Source organism: Lepisosteus oculatus, chromosome 24, assembly GCF_040954835.1.
Source record: "Lepisosteus oculatus isolate fLepOcu1 chromosome 24, fLepOcu1.hap2, whole genome shotgun sequence".
Classification (NCBI taxonomy): domain Eukaryota; kingdom Metazoa; phylum Chordata; class Actinopteri; order Semionotiformes; family Lepisosteidae; genus Lepisosteus; species Lepisosteus oculatus.
The window spans coordinates 13478396-13498164 of record NC_090719.1 but is presented as its reverse complement, the minus strand read 5'-3'; the positions used below and the strand labels follow the sequence as shown (position 1 = coordinate 13498164).

The window sequence follows — 19769 nt, the reverse complement described above, 5'->3', positions numbered from 1 at the left end:
TACGACTTTCACAGAAGTGCTGTCACCCCTGTGGCCTGAATCTGAATCTCTACAGAGAACTCGGAGTTCTCCTGTTAACTGCGGAGTCTCGGTGAAGGCCATTTTAATCTTTCCTCCTTGATTTCCAAGCGGGGGGAGTAATTGTTCCCAATCTTTCACCCCACTCACTCTGCTGCGCAGGGAGACTACTAGTATTATGATGTTACAATACTATAGGTGTATCCATCCATTAACAGAAAACTCCTTTTTCTTGGGAAGGGTTTCCTCTGGTTTCCTCTGTTTCCCTCCCACTGTCCAAAAACATATTGTTTGGTTATCTGGATTCTGGAAAAATGAGCCCTGGTGTGAGTTTGTGTTGGTCTGTGTCTGCCCTATGATGAACTGGCGTCCCATCCAGGGCGTAACCTGCCTTGTGCCCACTGCTTGCTGGGATAGGTTCTGTGAGTAATATATAATAATACAATGCTAGGGTGTAACATTCTTTACAGCAAACATGCAAACAAATAAGTGTTTACAGACTGTAAAAGAACAGTACATGACAATTGTCCACTGATGGTATAAAATATGGTCTTATTATTCCTTGTATTCTGCATAGTTATTTTCATCCAAAACAGCTCAAAAGAGGTCAAATAAATACAAAGCAGTAAGATTGCTGTAACAGTTTTAATGTAGTAAAACCAGAATATTATTTTGACCTTAATAACACTGAATGTTCACTATTTGCATACATTTTGTATGGTAAATACCTTTGTCTTGGACAGCATTTCCATCAAAGTATTGCAAATATTTATAATTATCACAGAAAAACCTTATCTCTGGAGTTCTGCAGGCAGAAGGTATTATGTAGGAACTTGCTGTTGCTCTAGATACATTCACATTATATCCACTATAAAGAAAGGGAGTTTTATAAGGCTTTAAAATCCCAGTGTGTGTGAAAGTACTGATAATGTCTAAAATGAACAAAGCCTCCTCGCATCTTTTAAGGTATGCATTCGTTTACATAAGCAATTTTCCAATGGGGAAGTTGGATACATTACAATGCAGCTGGCTACACGACTGATATAGGCGATAACTGTTTTGTGATCTATAGATGATGATAATAATAATAATAATAATAATAATAAAAATGGTGACTCCACCTCCACCAGTGTGCAGCCTCACCTGGCAGCTATAGTGCACCAGTATGCTCCTCACACACCAGGTATTAGTGGGGAGGAGAACAGAGTGATGAAGCCAGTTCGGAGATGGGGATTATTAGGAGGTAAGGGCACTTTCAAGAAATCAAGGCCAATTATTTGCCTTCTAAAGAGAAAATGAAAGTTTCAGAATCTTACACTTTACAGGCAGTTTCTGGGAGAACAATGACTTCTATTCTTGAAAAAAAAAGACAGGTTGAAACGATACTTGATGTTTATAACATGCAATTGAATTAAATGAAGGATCAGTGGTAACTGGGTATTTAGTCAAATGTAAAATTTTGAAACAAGGAAATAGCATTCCTAGTAATTCAGGAATATACATGTTGCCATCAACTGTAAACCCGAAAGAGCTAAAAAACATACAATATATCATAACATACTTACAGTATGTGACTCTACAGCTCGTAATTACAATTTATAAACATACATTTTATTTGAGACACCTTTATTTTAGCCCCCAAAAGCCTTCTAAATGTTGCAGAAATAAGGCTAATCATGCCATTACTGTTGTGTTATTTCACAATACAAAAGCCAGAACATTTTTACAGTGCATAAAAATGTTTTTCATTTATAAACTTAGCATTTATAAACTCTAACCCTTAAAAATGATATTTTATAGGTCAAAACTAAATTTGTAGTTCCTATCTTTGTCCACTAGGTTACACTACAGCTCCCATTCAAACAGCTTCATTGTTCCTGAAAAGAAACCTGACATTGTCTAATCACAGAACTGCAAAATTACTCTGAAGGAATTAATCACATATATATTCTTTTTAAAATGTTTTATTGTGCAATACTTTATTTTTTTAGAAATTGAACAGCATCACAAATACGATTACTTAGCTTATCCTACAATAACTGAAGTAGTAATTTTTCTCCCTAACCAAAAGTAACAATTCATACAGTAGGTGGTGAGGGTGAAAACAGCATACACAGATCTTATAGTAAAATAAAACAAAATTTCTCATATTTAACACTACTGCTCTTCAAAGACATGGTAGTGGGCTAATTCTTTTCACAACAAGCCATGGCCTTTAAGGTTGTGATAAAATTGTGAGTTTCTAATTCTATCCCTCCAGGCATCACCAATCATTGATGATCATATCATGTACTTTGCATATCAAACGTCTGAGCAGAAAGCAATCTCCATCTGTGATTTTACTGGAATCTTATCTCTCTTTATCGGGATCAAAGCAGTAAGAAACTTCTTCTCAAACAAGCCGCTAAATTATAATACCTTAAAATGGTAAATCAGTAGTGAAATTAAAACCATGAATACCATAAGGATCTCAATATCCAAAATGATGTCTGGCAACATCTCTTAATTTCTTTGCCAGCAGAGCTTGGCACTGCAATGGATCCCTCGATTAAATGCAACACCATAGAAGTAAATTCATGAAAGTTCTATCAAATTCACAATATCTCATGCATCCAGAACAAAATCGTTTATGTATCTAAAATCACTGCCAACTGCAAATAAAGCAGCTTAAGAAATTTAAAAGACTAAACTCCACATAGCAGGAAAGGATGCGTAAGTAAAAAAAAAACATTGCTTTTCCATTAAAAGTCCATCTCTTGGGATGGTGGTGTCCGTGTTTTTGTAACACGGTTTTATTATATGAGGAGTGACAAACAGCGTGTCTTGAAAATGCCCTTAATTGAATTTACGATAAAGTGGCTCTGGCCTCATCACACTTAATCATGGTAAATGGTGGAGGATTATATAAAAAAAAGTGAAATAATGATGCTGTTCATTAAAATAACATGTCACTCGCATGTAACCTCAAAGAGCCAGAGACATGACCTTGCCCGATGTTAGACAAAAAGCATTCTCTCGCGCAGTGTAGTCCAATCGGGGAATGGAACAAAAGGTCTTAGCCATACGGTTGACTCTTTTGGCCTGGGTAAAGGAATAATCCCAGAGCAGCACTGCTTCTCAAAGGTGGCCCTGATAATTCCTTGAGGCTCTGTCAGACTCGGTTTCTGTATTTCAAAGCAAAATCTTAATTCTCTTTTTCTTTTCCCCCTCAAAAGAAACACTTTGGACAGCCCATTAAAAAAAGCCCCCGTTAAACAAAGAAACAGCAACTTTCAGAAAAGACCGTTTTGTCACCCCACAGGATAGTGAGGCTGGTATGATCCGTTTCACAGTACGAGTTTGGCTTACATAAACAATCAATGAAAGATGCATTAAAAATCACATCCCGATAAATATGCAACAGTAGCATAAAACGATACATATATCTAATTGAAGACCAACTAAAAAAATACGTGTCCAACCAAAATGTAAAAACAAACCCACATTGTGGTGTAAATTCCACAGTTTTGATTCATAAGTGAAAAATCTGAATCATCCTTTAGTGAGCAGGCTGGTTTTAACTATTGATAGCACTCCAGCATCTTCTCAACATTTACTAAGATTAACATGAGGGCAGCGCAACTTGTCAGTCAAGTAAAGTGGTGCCAGACCAGTCTCGCACAGGAATGCCTCCCTGATTCTGTATATTTACCCACATATTTGGAAAGTGACACATTAACTGTCAGAAAAACATACGCACCCTATTTGCGTGCCACTGTTGTATGTGTCATATAAAATTGGAAATAAAACTGCCATTGCAGAGCAGTTCATCTGTTTCAGATTTTAGGAATTTCAAATGCCTGAATTTCAGGCATCACAAGGTGATGGGATGCTTCATCCTTTCTACTCTGGGTAAATTGCCTTTGATAGACACAAGTTATTTATAACCTGTCTGTGTGTCTGTGTCTCGGAGAGCAGGCGGGGGTATCTGAAAAGACTAATTCCTAATGCAAGAAATTGTATATGGCCAATAAAGTGATCTCTTATCTCTCTCTTATCTCTTAACTTTCCACTTCATCATCACAATTAATACAAGTGTCTGCGGTTTGAAGTACAGAACTTCAATCTATTATGCAAAATGATATTCCCAGATAAAAAAAATGTGATGTTATGAATTACAAGGTCTTTCCTCAGAAATGGGATGAAAAAATAGAAACCAAAAAACAGGAAAACCATAGCTTTCAATCCACAAGAGGGGGCCCACAAGACCACAGTCCTCAAAGTGGAAAAACAGAACAGGCTTCATTCAGAAAGCTTCGAAACGTTTCTCCTCCCCAGTTTTGACATGTCGATATCTGCTTACTCAAAAGTACAAATACAAGTAAAATCAGTTTGCTTTTTCAAAATTAAATGAAACTTTGCTTGCCTTCACATAGAACAGGGAAGTCGTCCTTAAAGCCTTTTAGGTTCAAAATAATTTAGTCTGGGTAATAGAGTAACTCTAACCTGTCTCTTATTTATGGTACTACAAAAAACCTCCATTTTTAAATGAAAGAAAACAAACACAAAACCACTTCCGAAAAAGCAGATGCCACACTGCCTATGTTAAATCTCTAAGGATTAAAGGGTAACAAAGACCTTTTACTGTGACAGGTGAAGGAAATGTGCCTCTGGAGTCACAAGAGCTTGGTGCAAACAAACAAATCGCAGGCAGGACTATTTCTGACAAGGTGCTTTGCTGCACTGAATTAACTTTTTTTTATGAATCCCAGTCGCTGCTGTTGACTGTGTTTGTGTATTTATTATTAAACCGCAGACACCTATAGATGTGAACATGTGTGGATAGTATTAACCACACCCTTCAATGCTGAGCAACAATCATGACAGTGCTTTTTTTTTCTGCTGTCATAAAAGATGTATTCTTGTCCTCAATAAATAGCCGGTTTTAGTCTCATGACGAGCATAATGAGAGGGCAGATATTGATCTCAGTGCCACAACACCTGTGGTTAAATTATCCTAGCCTGGCCGTGACCCTTACACAAAACCTTGGTGGTCTTACATTTCACAGCACAGCCCCCCATTATCTTAGGCTACACAGCAAGCATTCAGTCTGGAACAGGCACCTACATTCACTTCTGAGAATACTGTTTTAACCAAAATACAGCACTCACAATCACAACAAGGAACGCTGACAAACGTAGATACATTCCTGCCTTTTAAATACTGATTAAATTGATAGTTCAAATAATTCACCTTAAAATCTCAAGCGATCTAGATTAGATTTACTTCCAGCCAAATTCGCTGACCAAGGAATATGAGTAATGAGCCACAGCTTTACATCAAAATAGGTTATTATCTTCATCATTACCCTGAGACCTTTATATTAGTATACCGCTAGAAATCTTAACTACTGCTCTTAACTACTGTGTTTTCCATTGTAATGAAATGGATTGAGCTGATGTTGTATTAGACTTGAGGTTATATTTCACAATAAACAATCTTATTCACAAAATTTGCCCTTCATACATGAGCATGGTTATTTTCAATACAAAGACACATGTAAAAGCCCCTTCTAAATCTACAGTCACTATAAAATAAAGCTTGCAAATGAAATGTGTTCAGAAAATGTAATTTATCCCTACACTCATTTTCACTAATGCGGCAGAGTACATCAAAATGCTAGAAAACCGTGTCTGTCTCCCGAAGTAGCCAATTAAACTGATGAAAACCCAACTTAATCTAGAAACAACTGATTATGCAGCTATCACTCTGAACGAAGATCACAGTCTCCCAAGACTGGCTATGAAACTTAAAAAGTGTCAAAGCCATCTTAATAATTTATTACAATAAGTTATGTGTGGCGTACATATAAATGCTAAAAATAGGCAAGCCTGACCTTACATTAAGCTCTCAGGACAAAGGGATCAGAGTAGAGAATAAATTACTCTTTAGGCACCAGTTCTTCTCTGTCACATACAGTTACATACATACTCAAAAATAAAGTTAACACAACGATAACAAAACAACTGGTAACTAGTTTTATAAAACCACAAAATACGCAGCAATGTTGCCTGATGAAATCCTTCATCTGTGAACCTTTTACTTGTCTGTTCAAAAAATACATATAAAAAAAAATAAACACACAAACACAGCCCTCGATTGCACATGCTGCAAGAACTGAAAATAATGAAGTGAAGCCACACAAAAATAATTCTTTCACGTCTATATGTGGGGGGAAAAAGCATATTTTGGAAATATTGTTCAGCAGTGCGTTGATTATACTATTAAGGCTGTTACAGTATGAACGCCCAGGTTCTATTTTCCATTCTAGTAGTAATAGACCAATAAATACAGATCATTTTAAAACAGTTGCAAGATGTAGTTGGATACTGAGCTACACCTGCTACTGACCTAAGCCAATGTGCTTTCAGAGAAAGCAAAAGCAATTAATTATAGGTTAAATGAATGAGAGCAACGTCAGGGGGTCTGTTATGGGGCAGAATTGGATATTCAAAATTAAAGCAGAAGCACAACCATTCATAACATTATGTCAGTGAAATGTAAATTGTTCTATAATAAAGATCCTGTTCAACGTGGTTCCTTCATTGCTGTTTTTGTGGTGCGTACCAAAGACATTTCACCTTCCAGTACACCTCCCAGACTCGCACTTCAGTCGCTGGGATGTGCAAACAGTGATTTCCCTTATAAAGGAAACCCAAAACAAAACTCCCTTTTGACTTTAACCTGGAATGAACACACTATTGTTGGAACACAGCAAAATGTCCTTTACATGATCTGATTCTGCAGGCTACTGAAAGGTAACATAAGTAAAAAATTTATTTTACTTCATAATGACACTTTACAGTATTTTTCCTTATTAAATGCCACAGTGATTTGTGAGCACGACATAAACTTTGTTTAAATATGTCGTTGTAGGTGTTGGGTTCTGAAGAGAGACTAGTTAGGGCTTTTTTTTTTTGCTTATACTCCTGCGCATATTCAATTTGAAGTGACTTTATAAAACGGGGAATTTAGGTGAAGAAAATGTCGGCCTGTTTTTAGACCCGGGAAATTCATTTTCAATGATACCAGGGAGACACTGACAGGAAAGCAATTCCTAATAAAGCAAACAATCTCTGTTCTTCTCCCGATATATTTTCCTTCTACAACAGCGACGATGACTGCAAGTCAATGTCATCCTGAGTTACAGAAACCTACGGGGCTGGAATGAGAGAGACAGAATCAAACTGTCAAAATATCAAACCGCTTCGAGCTGTATTCCGAGGAGCTATTCAGAGTAGCAGCATGTCATCCCAAATCATACTCAACGCTCTCCCCCACCACAACACATCAAGCATCTTCTCAACACCCACGTAGTAAAAGCCCAGACGGGGAAACAGGTGTGTCCTGCTCAGGTGAGCCTTTCCCTTACCTTTGCGGTTCATCCCCATCTGCAGACACTTGAGCAGCCGGCAGTACTGGCACCTGTTCCTCTGCTTGCGGGACATCTCGCAGTTCTTGTCCCTGCTGCAGCGGTAGACTCGCTTGTTGCAGATGCTGCGCTTGAAGAACCCTTTACACCCCTCGCAGGAGATGATGCCATAGTGCAGGCCTGTGGCTCTGTCTCCACAGATAAGGCAAGTTCGCTGATCAGCCTGATCATCTGCAAAAGAAGACGGGTTTTCCGATTACGTTCTTGTGGAGCTTGGCGGCGTGCTCTGCGCGGCAAAGATAACAGATGACTTGACCCCACATTGCCCCCAGTGCACAAACTTCCTTCAATGTGTTCTGGGTCTACCTCATTCGAACAAAATATTAGTTTAATTACAAAGAGTACAACAGCCACCAAGGGCTATATGGTGACGGTTGTCAATAAGTACCACAGGATCTATATCCACCGCAAGGCCTCCTAACTATCTCATGAACTCATGAACTGTCTCATCTTCGGGCCTGAAAGTCTCTGCTGCACATTTTTGGACATCGTTCACGTGTCTCTATTGATCTGGAAAAGATTACCTGTGGGGGTCTTTGTCCGCCCCTCTGCTTCTGCATACATGAAGGTTCTGCAATGTTATTTTTGCTTGTGGCTAGAATACGCTTTGCATGCTAGGTTTTGTTCTGCAGACATAAATAAATCTGAATATGAAAACCTTCGGAAAGACAACTTAAGGGTCTTACCTGTATACGTCTATCAGCATAATATTAAATACTTGTCAGGGTCCTCTAATAACTTCTGCTTTGTTTCCCAACCAATTGTGTGTCATTTTAGTGGTCAAAACACACTTACTCTTTCTCAAAGAAGCAATCTACATCACAAACATGTTTCTGATATGTCTGTTCAGCACTTGAGAAAGAAAGGACGCAATCTTCTGCTACAGTACATGTAGCTCTTGTGTACAGACACTTGTTGTTGTCACTGATTTTCTTCATTGCACATTACAGTTCTAAATTGTTTACAGTAAAAAAAAATTGCCTTTTGCAATACAAATTTTAGGAAAATAATCAATATACTGCATAGTAATATGGGGTTAAAGATAAATAGGAAAACCAGTATAGAAAGAGAAAATATACTATCAATAGTGTTTCACGCTATATTGGTAAGTGCGCATGAAATGTTTACATTCCTTTAGTGAAAGTAGAAGAAACTCCTCCTCTTTAAATGACTTTACAATTAATTCAGAACACAGACGTATATGAAAGAAACCTTGATCGAGAAATAATGTGAGTTCTGATATGTAGGCAACACTGTTTTGCAGCAGTTATTTAAGTATGTGAAATGTGATGTGAAAACATATTTAAAACTGAGGCAGAAGTATCCCCTAACACTGGGTAATATATGTTAAGTCTAGTTAAGATGGAAAAATGCTGCAAAAAGCCCTTTGAGAGATTTTCAGTAGTCTCTTTAACTCTTTTGTCTGGTAACGTCCGTCTTGCAGTCTTTCTGGGGAAAAACCTAAACCATGATGTAGGTGCATTCAGCCATGCAGCTGCAGCATGGAAGTCAGACATTCGCAAAAACGCACATGTGAGAAAGCTAAAGCCTTCACATTTACACACCTGACAGCAGTGCATTGCAGTTTCCACTCCTAACCAATATACTCGACAGAAGTATATTAAACAATTTTTGACAAATCTTCCATTTACAGTATTCCAAAATTCTACAAGCCTGGTTTATGATTTTTCTGGATTTTAAAATACTATACACCTGGATTTTATGCAAAATCAGTTTTGTATGTATGCTGTACATATGAAGCCCTGATCAGTAGATGCTTTCTATTACAAAAAGGAATTCTCCTATACCTCTGTATTTTTCTACAGTGAGAGCCGCGTGCAAATTACATTACTTCAAGGCAACAGGGGCTGTCACATTAAATTGGTTAACGGAAACACATTTGAACATTCTCGTGTTGACAGAATAAGGCTGAAGAGTAGCTGAACAGGATTCTAGGTGACGTCTAATAACGCTAATAGACAGAGTTGCCAAAATAAATGAAATATGAAGCAGATAACAAAAGCAGATGACTTTCTCGGCCTCCACTGCAGTCCCATTATCTCAATCTGACCTGCTTCTGTGTTTGGTTGTGTGAGCTGTGAAGATCTTCACAAACAGCACAATATTTGCTTGGCCTCCTCACATTCCCAAAATCTAGAGATAAAAGGTCCTAAAAAACACATTAGATTGAAAGAATATCCACAAACTTGGAAGAGGTAAGTACAGATTGCTTGGTAAGTCTCAATACCTATAACATCACTCTTACTGCCCATACTGCAAATCACTCACAGTTCTCTCTTATTTCACCATGTTATTTTTTGCTCCTACTAGCAGCTCAAAAAATCAAAGCGAAATTTTGCTTTGTCAAAGTCAAAGTACTAGTGCACCAAGCAGAGAGGCAACAGCTACTGGTATACATCTGTGAAAAGCCAAGGAAGACTGGAACAAAAAAAAAAAAATTTTTATTTGGGCTACTTCAAAACTGGAAGTCCTTGCTTTGACCCTAAATCAATACACAACTGTAAATGAGGGAGGGGTCAGGCATTTTAATGCAAAACAGATGTAGACAAAGGTTTTGATTTTTACTTTAAGAACACATGCAGCAGTTGCTTAAAATAGTGTGGCGAATTATACAGTACTTCAGACTTGAGGTTAGCTAATGGACTACAAAGGCCCATGGAACGCAGAACTGTGATTATGGAAGCCTAAATACGTATCTCTTGAGTGAAAATATATTTCTTCACCCTGCAGTAAAGCACGGTCCTTTCTGTCACAAATCGCCGATCGCTGAAATCTGTCTAAAAGTACAATGAACTGCACACGTTTTCGTCATAAAATAGTATATTATTTAATAGGATGTATTCTGATATACAAAGAGACCACAGGGTGGAGTTGTGTTGGTCCTTTTCCTTCAGCCAGAACACTATTTGACAAGTTGGGAGCCCTTAAAATCAAACCGACTGTTCTACGCAATGAGAAAATGATCCATGAAAAAGTCTTAACACAGTGGCTGGATGGGATTGTTTTTCTGCAATAAATATCAGCTTTGTAAACAGCACGATTTTCTCAGTAACAAAAATGCTAAAAACTGGTTTTCTAAAAAGCCATTTACACTTTGGTGTGTATTTGAAGCATTTCATGGTTGTACCCGGCAAACATTAATGTGACTGTTTAAAAACTGCTGTGAACAAAAATGCAGGGCACAGCGAACGGATATGGGCCAAATGCCCTGTTGCACAGATGCTGAAAAAATGGGAATGTTACAGTACATGTGTGCAGTGATTGCTGGAGGCCTCTACTCAATCAGTCAGGAGTAAACTAGGACCACACCCTCCACTATTTTATTTACACAAGCACTTCATTTTGGGAAGCAGGCCTCTGTGGCTTTCTGTTACCTTTTAAACCCAACTACAGTACTTGCTAATTAACCTACCCAAGTGTGTAAACAAAGACAGCTGGCTCCCCTTTAAAAAAGCAACTGTTGTGAGTCTAAACAAACAGCAAATTTAAAATGTGGTGCCCACAGCAGACCGAAGCATTTTATTAGCATGTAAATAATATATGTGGGTTTGTATAGCACATACAGGTGACAAATATATGTCTGTACGAAATAAATTGGATTTAGACAATAAATCATAATTCCCTACACTTATATAGCGCTTTTCTGGACACTCCACCCAAAGCGCTTCACAGGTAATGGGGACTCCCCTCCACTACCACCAATGTGCAGCATCTACCTGAATATCATTAGAAATATTCTTCAAGATCTTCAGGTGTAGTTTACAAACTGTAGTCAAAGCAATAGTAAGTTAAAACATGCTACCTATATAGGATTATTATTAATTATTATTACTGATAATACAACCACATTGTAAGCCTTTTTAAATTAGCCAGATTCAGGCTAGGTAGTACTAAGGTGGGATTCTTCTACAGAAAACAATGCTGCTGCTGGAAGTAGTATTGGTAGACCAGTAGGTGGCACTCTTGAGTCTGGTCGAGAACCCAGAGCTCCAGGATTATGCCTTAGGACACACCAATAAGACATCAAACTATGGTCCCGATTACCTGATTTAAGTTCACGTGACACTATTTTTAAGAGTAAGGATGTTACCCCAGTGTCCAGGCTGAATTCTGCTTTGAGCATGCAGAGTCTGACCTCCTTAAATTCTTTCCTTATTTAAATCAGCAATGTAATTTTTTCTTCCTTCACCTACTTTGTTGTTTACTGGGGATGCTTATCCAGAATAACTGCTGAGCCTCACCCAGGTATATGCTATAGATTGCTTTGCTCCTTATTCGATTTTAATGTAGACCCCGATAGCTAAAGAAAAATTAAAATCCAATTTCTTTAAAATCATTTTTTTATTGATACATTCTTGAAGCACTCGAGTTGAAAACTTCCTTGGTGCCATTTCAAAGACAGCACGGTGTTTTCATTCAGGGAAACCACTCAAAAGGTGTTCCAAAGGTTCATAAATACTTGTCAAGGTGCAAGCCTGATTTGGAAAACAAAATGCAACCAAAATGATCCATAAAAGTACTTTTCCTTAGGTACTGTGCCATCTTGAAACTGTTCGACAGAACTAATCGTCTAAAACAACGTTAAACCGAGACAATATCATTCAACACCCTTCAGCTTCCAGGCTAAGAAACTCATATGTGAGCAGTACAGGATTAAATTGTTTTATAAACTTTCAGGAATGAGATTTATCATCCCTGATATTTATCTGAATATCCTTGTCACAAGCAACAGCCAGCACTAGCTTAACAGCCCTCTAAAAATGTATACTAGGAGGGAACCAGGATGAGTATTTAGTGTGTAATCTACTCCGTTGTGGTGTGCCTTGACTCGTTAAGTTAAAAATACTGAGTAAACACTGTAATGCAATGGAGGTTTATTCTACTTAAAAAATATGAGGAAAACCTGGTTTTGAATGGGTTTTAAATCAGCACAGCGTTCAGTGCTGTGGAAAGCAATAAGCTGTCCATAATGAGAAGAGAGTGGATATGACAGACCCTGTTTCAAGGCCTTAAGTTAAATAGATGGCTTGGCACATAAGATTATCTACTGTATTTCAAATGAAACAAGAATGCTTGCTTAGATATACATGTATATGTAAGCATTACCGGACATGAAATCTTAACCCCTTAATGAGACAACAGATGACTGTCGTTTTTCTTAAGAGTGACATTATTCTTCTTCCCAACCTATCCATATGGCTCTAAAAGAAAGATTTTTACTCACTATCTTTCTCAGGAGCCTTATATAAGAACAGGCATCTCACTAGTTTCGCTGTTTTTAGGCTTCACGGTCTCATAGATACAAGATGATTGCTCATCTACGAGGCTGCAGAAAAGGCTAACCATTACCTCAGTGGTCTCAGTTCTCTTTTGTTTAATCCCTGTGCCTCAAAATTATGACATTATTGGTTTCTTTTCTTTATGTATATTTATGAGGACTCAAAAAATCTGCCTTTATACTCTGGACACTAAATCTTCCTTGAGCTGCCAGCAGAAAGTGCAGCTCTGCTAATCACCTAGGTAACAGCACATTCACTGCAGCACACTTTGGGCAGAAGCTGCAGACTCTAAAAAGCTGTTTAAAATCTTAAATGGCATAATCCCAACCTTCATTTACCAGATAAAGACAAGCACAGGGAGAGCATTAGCAAAGGCCTCTTAAGTTTCCTTTTCTCATTCTGTCTAACTTGGTGGGGACATGCTTGAATATAATACCCAGCCCTACCCCCCCCCCCACTCACACATCCCTCAACCCAACCACCACCTTCTCCGTCATAAAAATCCTTAACAGATGGGAAGATACCATGGTTACGGTGAATAGCTGAGCTTTGCAAGACCTTACAAGACTGGAATGTTCCTGGGCCTAAGTGAGAGACATGGCTGAGTAGTCACAAAGGGTTAAAAAAAAAGACCTTCTCAAGGCTTATGTTCATAATTATGATATCAGTTAACATTGTTGTCTTTCCTCCTGTTTAGAGGTCAATGAGCCATTATATCAGACAGTGGCTATCGCTTGTCTGAAGCACAACAGGGAAGGCCATAGTGCATTTTCATGTTATATCCACACAAAGCCGGCTACAATAGTAGCTGCGCTGGCCGCAATCCTTAATTCGGGGGTGCCGACTCTTCAGAGAGTGGACGCGATTAAGAAGAAAAAAAAAACAAACAAATGCAGACATCAGGAGGCGTTTTTGAGAGGTGTCCTGAACACTGTATTAATCCCTAATGCAGGAAAAAAAAAGCTGGATTTCAGAGGGGTTTTGATAAATACAAATGTATTGAGAGTATCCTGCAATAAAATGGCCTGCAACCAGAGTTTAATGCCTTGCTTTCAGCCTGATTGGATCACGGTAAACACCAGGGCTACTGCCCCGGCACCTCCTCCTGGATTTCTTCGGGATGCTATTGAGCAGGCAGGACAGCCTAACGGTCACTGCCTCCTGACCCCCGTTATTTGTCACTCATTCTTATTATACGCAAGAATGCCGGCTTCGGTCGGCTCGCACTTGAGTTAGCAATGACCTTTAAATTCATCACAGCTTTTTCATCCTATGCAAAGCAGCCGTGTGGTGGGAAAACCTCAGCTGCTCCTGGGGAGGTGACAACAACATGAGAAAACCTACGCTCGCACCCCTCCCTTGACTCGGGACATAAAACGAACAAAAATGAGCGCGTGTGCTCGGATATTTGAGCATTTGTAGGTCACCCGAACTCATTTTGTACGAGTTCAAAAACCGACTGTGAAAAGCTAAGTTTAAGATAATTCTTTATGCTTCAGTTGAATTTAGCTGAGCTGAGAGACCAAGGTCCAGTGTTACAAAGCTTTTTATGTTTTCCTGCAACAGCGCACCTTACCGGACACACACTACACATTAAAATCAACTAGCAAGATAAATTGCAGTTTCAGGCAAAAATGTTTTTGACAAGTAGCCTTGATTTGATTTTTACAAAATCAAAGAAGGTTTCTGTGCACCATGTTATATGTAAAACATACCCAAAAATTCTCACATGGTTTTTCTTTTGTAGTGGCCCTGTGACTAACTAATGAGTAGGAGAAAGGCATTAGGGTGTGTGCATGTAAACCTGTTGTTCAAATCTGTTAGAAAAATGGGATTTTACAAGCCTCTCAGATGAGTGTAATAAAACTTTCTTCTAAATTATCCAAGAATATTACACACTCAACATATAGTAAAGCTGAATATCTTCCATTTTATGTTCTTAAAATGTATTTTTACTTAGAATACTTACAACATACAACACAACACGATCATTATATCCACTTCAGTGTGTTCTGGACAATCATTCTTGAAAATGACCTTTCAAGAAGGTGAAAACAACTTTGTGCAACTTCAAGGAGAAGAGAAACTTAACCCTTTATTGCCTCTTTTAGGACAAAATGTAGATCCAGGTGTCACTCAGGAGGGGTTTTAAATTAAAACAATTAGCTGAAAGAGAATCAGCACTGCCTAGCCTCTCTCACAGATATGCTAAATAGTGAACGAGAGACATTTAAATCCCCTAGGTATTTCACACTCTAATTACTAGCTGTTTTGGCTTTATTGTACTCCACTGACAGAAGATTCTGTTTACACACATATTAAAATAATCAGATTAATCTTAACGATATGGCAGTTTTACTGTCTGTAACCACAGCATTAATAGTACCCAAGAGTGGAAGATCCTATCCTATAAGGACTGAAGTTGGAAAGACTAAAATCTGTTTCTAAAGACAGCTATAACAAACACCAGATCACACAGCTGTTGTTCATTTAAATCTTAACACCTACGAAATCTGTGGTGCTCGTCTGTGTGTGCGCATAGGAGTGGCTAAAACACAAGCAGATGAAAAAATGTAATTAATTTTGTGCCATATTTGCACATTGAACTGATCTAACTTGCTAAGAGAAATGGATCGCTATAAGACAGTATAACTTCATATAAGCTCCTGACGGACTATAAATAAATTCTAAAATTACTGAAAAGGATATTCAGATTAGGCGTTGCTTAAAAACACTAAACTTTAAAATATGTGGTAGGGAGGCTGAAATGGTGACAATATAATGAACACCTTTTATCCTGCAGCATCAATATTGATAGCCCCCAAAATGTTGTGATCTATAAAACATCCTGAACATCTTGATTTTCAGCAGCATATAAGAGCATGGCTCTGTATAACACGTACGATTTCAAAACTGAAACACAATAATCAAACAAATGTATTTGAATAATATAAGCAATTGTAATGTTACTTTCTGACGTTGTAAAATCAGGGGCCATCATTACATCCAGACACTGATTCACCTACCATCCGCAAACTACAAACTTTGAAGTTGTAGAATTTGAAGAATTTGAAGATGGTTTTCCATGAAACAGAAGCAGAAGACTCTCATAAACTGAAAGAGAGCATCTTTGGGAAAATGGGGTTTTGTTTAAATCTCATCCGGGGTTTAATTTCGATCACTCTTCAGAACAGTGTTTAAGATGTTAAATCTATGGGCATTCTATGTCAAAAATATATATTTGGCCATGCTTCAAAGATACATTGCATTTCAGATTCATTGTAGAAACACTCTGTCATAAGCACATACAAAACACAAGGGTCTGCGGGGAAAAAAAAAGTTTAATGGGCCCAGAAACAAGGTACCCACTGAGTTTTCTGCACTGCAAACTATTTTCTAAAGTAGTAGAGTCCTAGATAAAGAGCCAGTAATATCCCTTTGTTGCACTCTTCAGTGAAGCCATAAATATCCTGTAACACTGAAAGATGAGTAAGGAGTCAGGAGGTTGCAGAAACTCCTGAAAAGCAGATACCCTATGCTTACACTACAATGCTGCATACTGCCTTCTGCAATGCGATGGTATTTCATCAGTCACAGACTTGCAATGTGTCTAGAAACCAGTTCTTGTATGTGTATGCTTATTCATTACTTCTTTAGAGAACCGAGGAAGTCTCATGTAGGATTTTAGATTCTATGGCATCTGCATCATACTCTCGGGCAGGAGTAATGTTTTGTTGCAGATCTATGACTATACTCACAAATGTTACCTTCACTTCCAAAGATCCTCTTTAAAAATCAAACACTTTAATCAGGAAGCTTGGATCTTAACTGGCAGAATCCAACTAGTTGGCTGAATTCACAAAAACAACCGCAATGTCCTTAAATTTGCATGGAATTCATTTTTTGGGATGCAAGTCCAGACGAGCTCTCTCTCGTCACTCGTTTCTCAGGTCTGCAAATTTCCCAACCCGTCCTCGGAACTTTTATCACCTTTTGGTCTCAGCCTTGTCACGCGAATTTCCATTGCCTGAGGTGGCACTGGACCGTATATGAAAATCCATCTGCTAACATGACACTGTGGCCACAACATGACTACCAGGCAGCTGGAGATGAGGGTTGTGATACAGCAGGGACGCTGACGTTAAAATGACATACAGTGGCAAAACAGATAACGCTGCAGCTTCTACTCTGATTACATACAAGTGGGCTGACACGGCGGCACAGTGGTGAGCACTGCCGTCACACTGTGACACTGAGTTTCAAACCTGGGGTCCTTGCATGGAGTCTGCATATCCACGTGGGTTTCCTCCCCCCAGCCAAAGACATACTTGTAAGTTAATTGTGTGTGTGTGTCTGTATGTGTCCTGCAGTGGACTGGTGTCCCATCCAAAGTGCATCCCGCCTTGGTTTCACTGCTTGCTGGGATAGGCTCCCACTTCCCCGTGACCCTGAATTGGATGAAGCGCTAAGAAAATTGACAGACAGAGAGGCGCAAGTGGTGCATAAGGCGCACGAAATACTGCAACAAGATCTGGGCGAATTTCCCCCGTCTTCAAGAACTGGTATCTGGCTTGGCAAAGTATACCTAGACCCGAATTTGAAGACGCGCTACAGCTAGTTTGGCTCCGTCCCAACAAACAGGAAGCAAATGACACAGAGGGGTCATCCACAAAGAGCGTGGGTTAGCATCTCATCCGACACATGACGCAACATGCCAACATCTTTTAATCTGTCTTTCGCATCACTGCAGGGCAGCTCTGGCTTCACAGCAACATCACCTATTCTCAGGTGAGAAATATTCGAATCACAATTTCCCTATGCTATTCATTGTGGCATCACGTCCAGTGTGCAGCTGCCTTGAGAATTTTAATTCGCTGTAGATCTCACGTCACAGAGGATTTTAAAGTGCACACATCTCTTGGATTTTCCATTTTTCCTCAATTCTTGAACTTTAAAGCGCTCGCAGTTTTCTCATTAGGCACCTTATGTGAGCTTCTTGGCAAACATTAATGGTTTTTCCAAGTTTGTCGGTGAATTAACTTGAGATTACAAAAGTATGGAAACGAGGACTATAGTAGTACTACGAGCCAGGAATCCGTAAACTGTAAATGTCTCTGTTCAAGAATTCCAACTTGAAAGAAATGACATTCATTCAAAACACTGATCCAATGTAAAATATACAGTACATTCTAATGAAGCACTGAATATATTTAAATTTGAAATAAACGTTTAACCAAAAATTAATCGTTGTCATTTAGAAGCTGGGGTCTAAACCGTGGGTGAAGGCGATCCACATTTGGGCAGATACCTGCAGAATTTACTTTGTTCTCCAGAACTATTGTGACAAACGTGCTAAATCAAATGCCGGAGCCATTGCACTGGTGTGTGAAAATGACGAAGCATTCGCAAACCGTCAACCTCATCTTGAACTCCAAGCATTTTATGGTCTCAGCCTTCTAATCCCTCCCCCATGACACATTAAAGGAGACATTGTTTTCCAAAGGTCACGGTAGGTTTCATTCCAAATTTTAATGCATTGAGGAAGTACAACTGGGGGAATTTAAATGGCCTCAGAGTAACTTAATTTGTGGTATAAGGCCTTTCAATGGAAGTGCTCTCCATTAATATTTCCCTAACTTTCCAAAAACGCTTACTAAATGTTTTTAGAACTGCATTTCTAAATTAAAGACAAAAGTTTATACACCATACCTCCTTTGGGTTTTAACACCATAACACATCCTACATAAAAAGACAGAAACGTAATATGCATTCGAGACTTCTCCTATTTGGCCTTGATTTAAAATCCACACGGTTTTTGTGCTTTGTGAAGTAAAAGAAAAAGGACAGCAGCATTTGTGTCAGCCACAAAAGTGTGATGACTTCCGATGCATACCAGCAGAATTGAACTGGCCTTCAAAGAATTAAAATGGTTGAAGGGGACAAATATCAAATATAATTGGCTTATTAAATTTTGTAAAAGTGGTGTCAGGTTACAAATATCCAAAGTCCTTGTCACAGAGGAATGAAACCAGGAGGTTGTGGATAGGGGGTTGGGTGACAGAGAAAGTGTTTTTTTAGCTGTAGTTTTCCACTGCTGCTTGACATGTTCCTGTTCCTAAGTCAAAGAAAGCTTCTCTTTAATATCAAAGACAGCAGGACCCAGAAGTTTGTTGTTTCTCCTGGTTTACAAAAGATGACAAATGCCTTTGCATACTGAGCACTAGCAACTGATGGGTTTTATCTAGACCTTTATTAATTTTTGAGTCATCAAATTCTTACAAATATTCTATCCTTTTTGTTAATGTTATGTTAATTCATTTTGTGACTGTTCAATCTCACAACAATAGTTGCTGAACCCTTAGGCACTCAAGAGAGATATTTGCTCATTGTTGACTGGTATCTTTAAGGGGTCAACAATGGTACAATTAGCATTTAGTAATTAGCTGCTCTCTAAAATATCACTGTAGTTCCATTGTACCATTTTTCAAAGTTAAATCTTTATTTACTGTTCCTTATAAATCTTCAAGAATTTGTCTAAGGTAATAAAGCAGTTTTCACATCATTTTGTTTAAGATTTTTCCACATGCCATAATTAAAATTTGTTGTTTTTAAATTTCGAAGCAATCAATACAAACTTCAACCTAATGTCTTGATAAAGATGATTAATATCACTGGGCAAAGTTCTGAAATTGTAGATCAAAATGAATAAATAATGTTAGCAGCAAAAGGAGGAACATTTTAAAATGTTCCTCCTTTTAAAATAACACAATGACATTGTTCTACTGTTTATACCATACAAGCCCTACAAGCCTCTTTGTTACCTGTCAGTGTTAACATTGCAAAACAAATTAAGATAATGAGGAGAACTTTCAGTCTGTAACCATCAGAATTATATAGACGTATAGTCTACTACAGTTACTGCTCTTGTTTTTACTGTGAGAGTCTGCTACATTTCTCACCCTTTTCATACACGCACAAA

At 38.4% G+C, this 19769-nt stretch overlaps 1 protein-coding gene across 6 annotated transcripts in view; it reads right to left on the bottom strand.

Annotated features, from left to right (window-relative positions):
• The window catches only part of nr6a1b (nuclear receptor subfamily 6, group A, member 1b), a 204017-nt gene that overhangs the window by 24587 nt on the left and 159661 nt on the right, over window positions 1–19769 (bottom strand). For all 6 annotated transcript variants that reach the window (XM_015367133.2, XM_015367134.2, XM_015367135.2 and 3 more), the window contains one exon: window positions 7431–7661. In XM_015367133.2, coding sequence (XP_015222619.1) covers window positions 7431–7661 — 231 coding nt within the window. The remainder of the gene's footprint in view (window positions 1–7430; window positions 7662–19769) is intronic.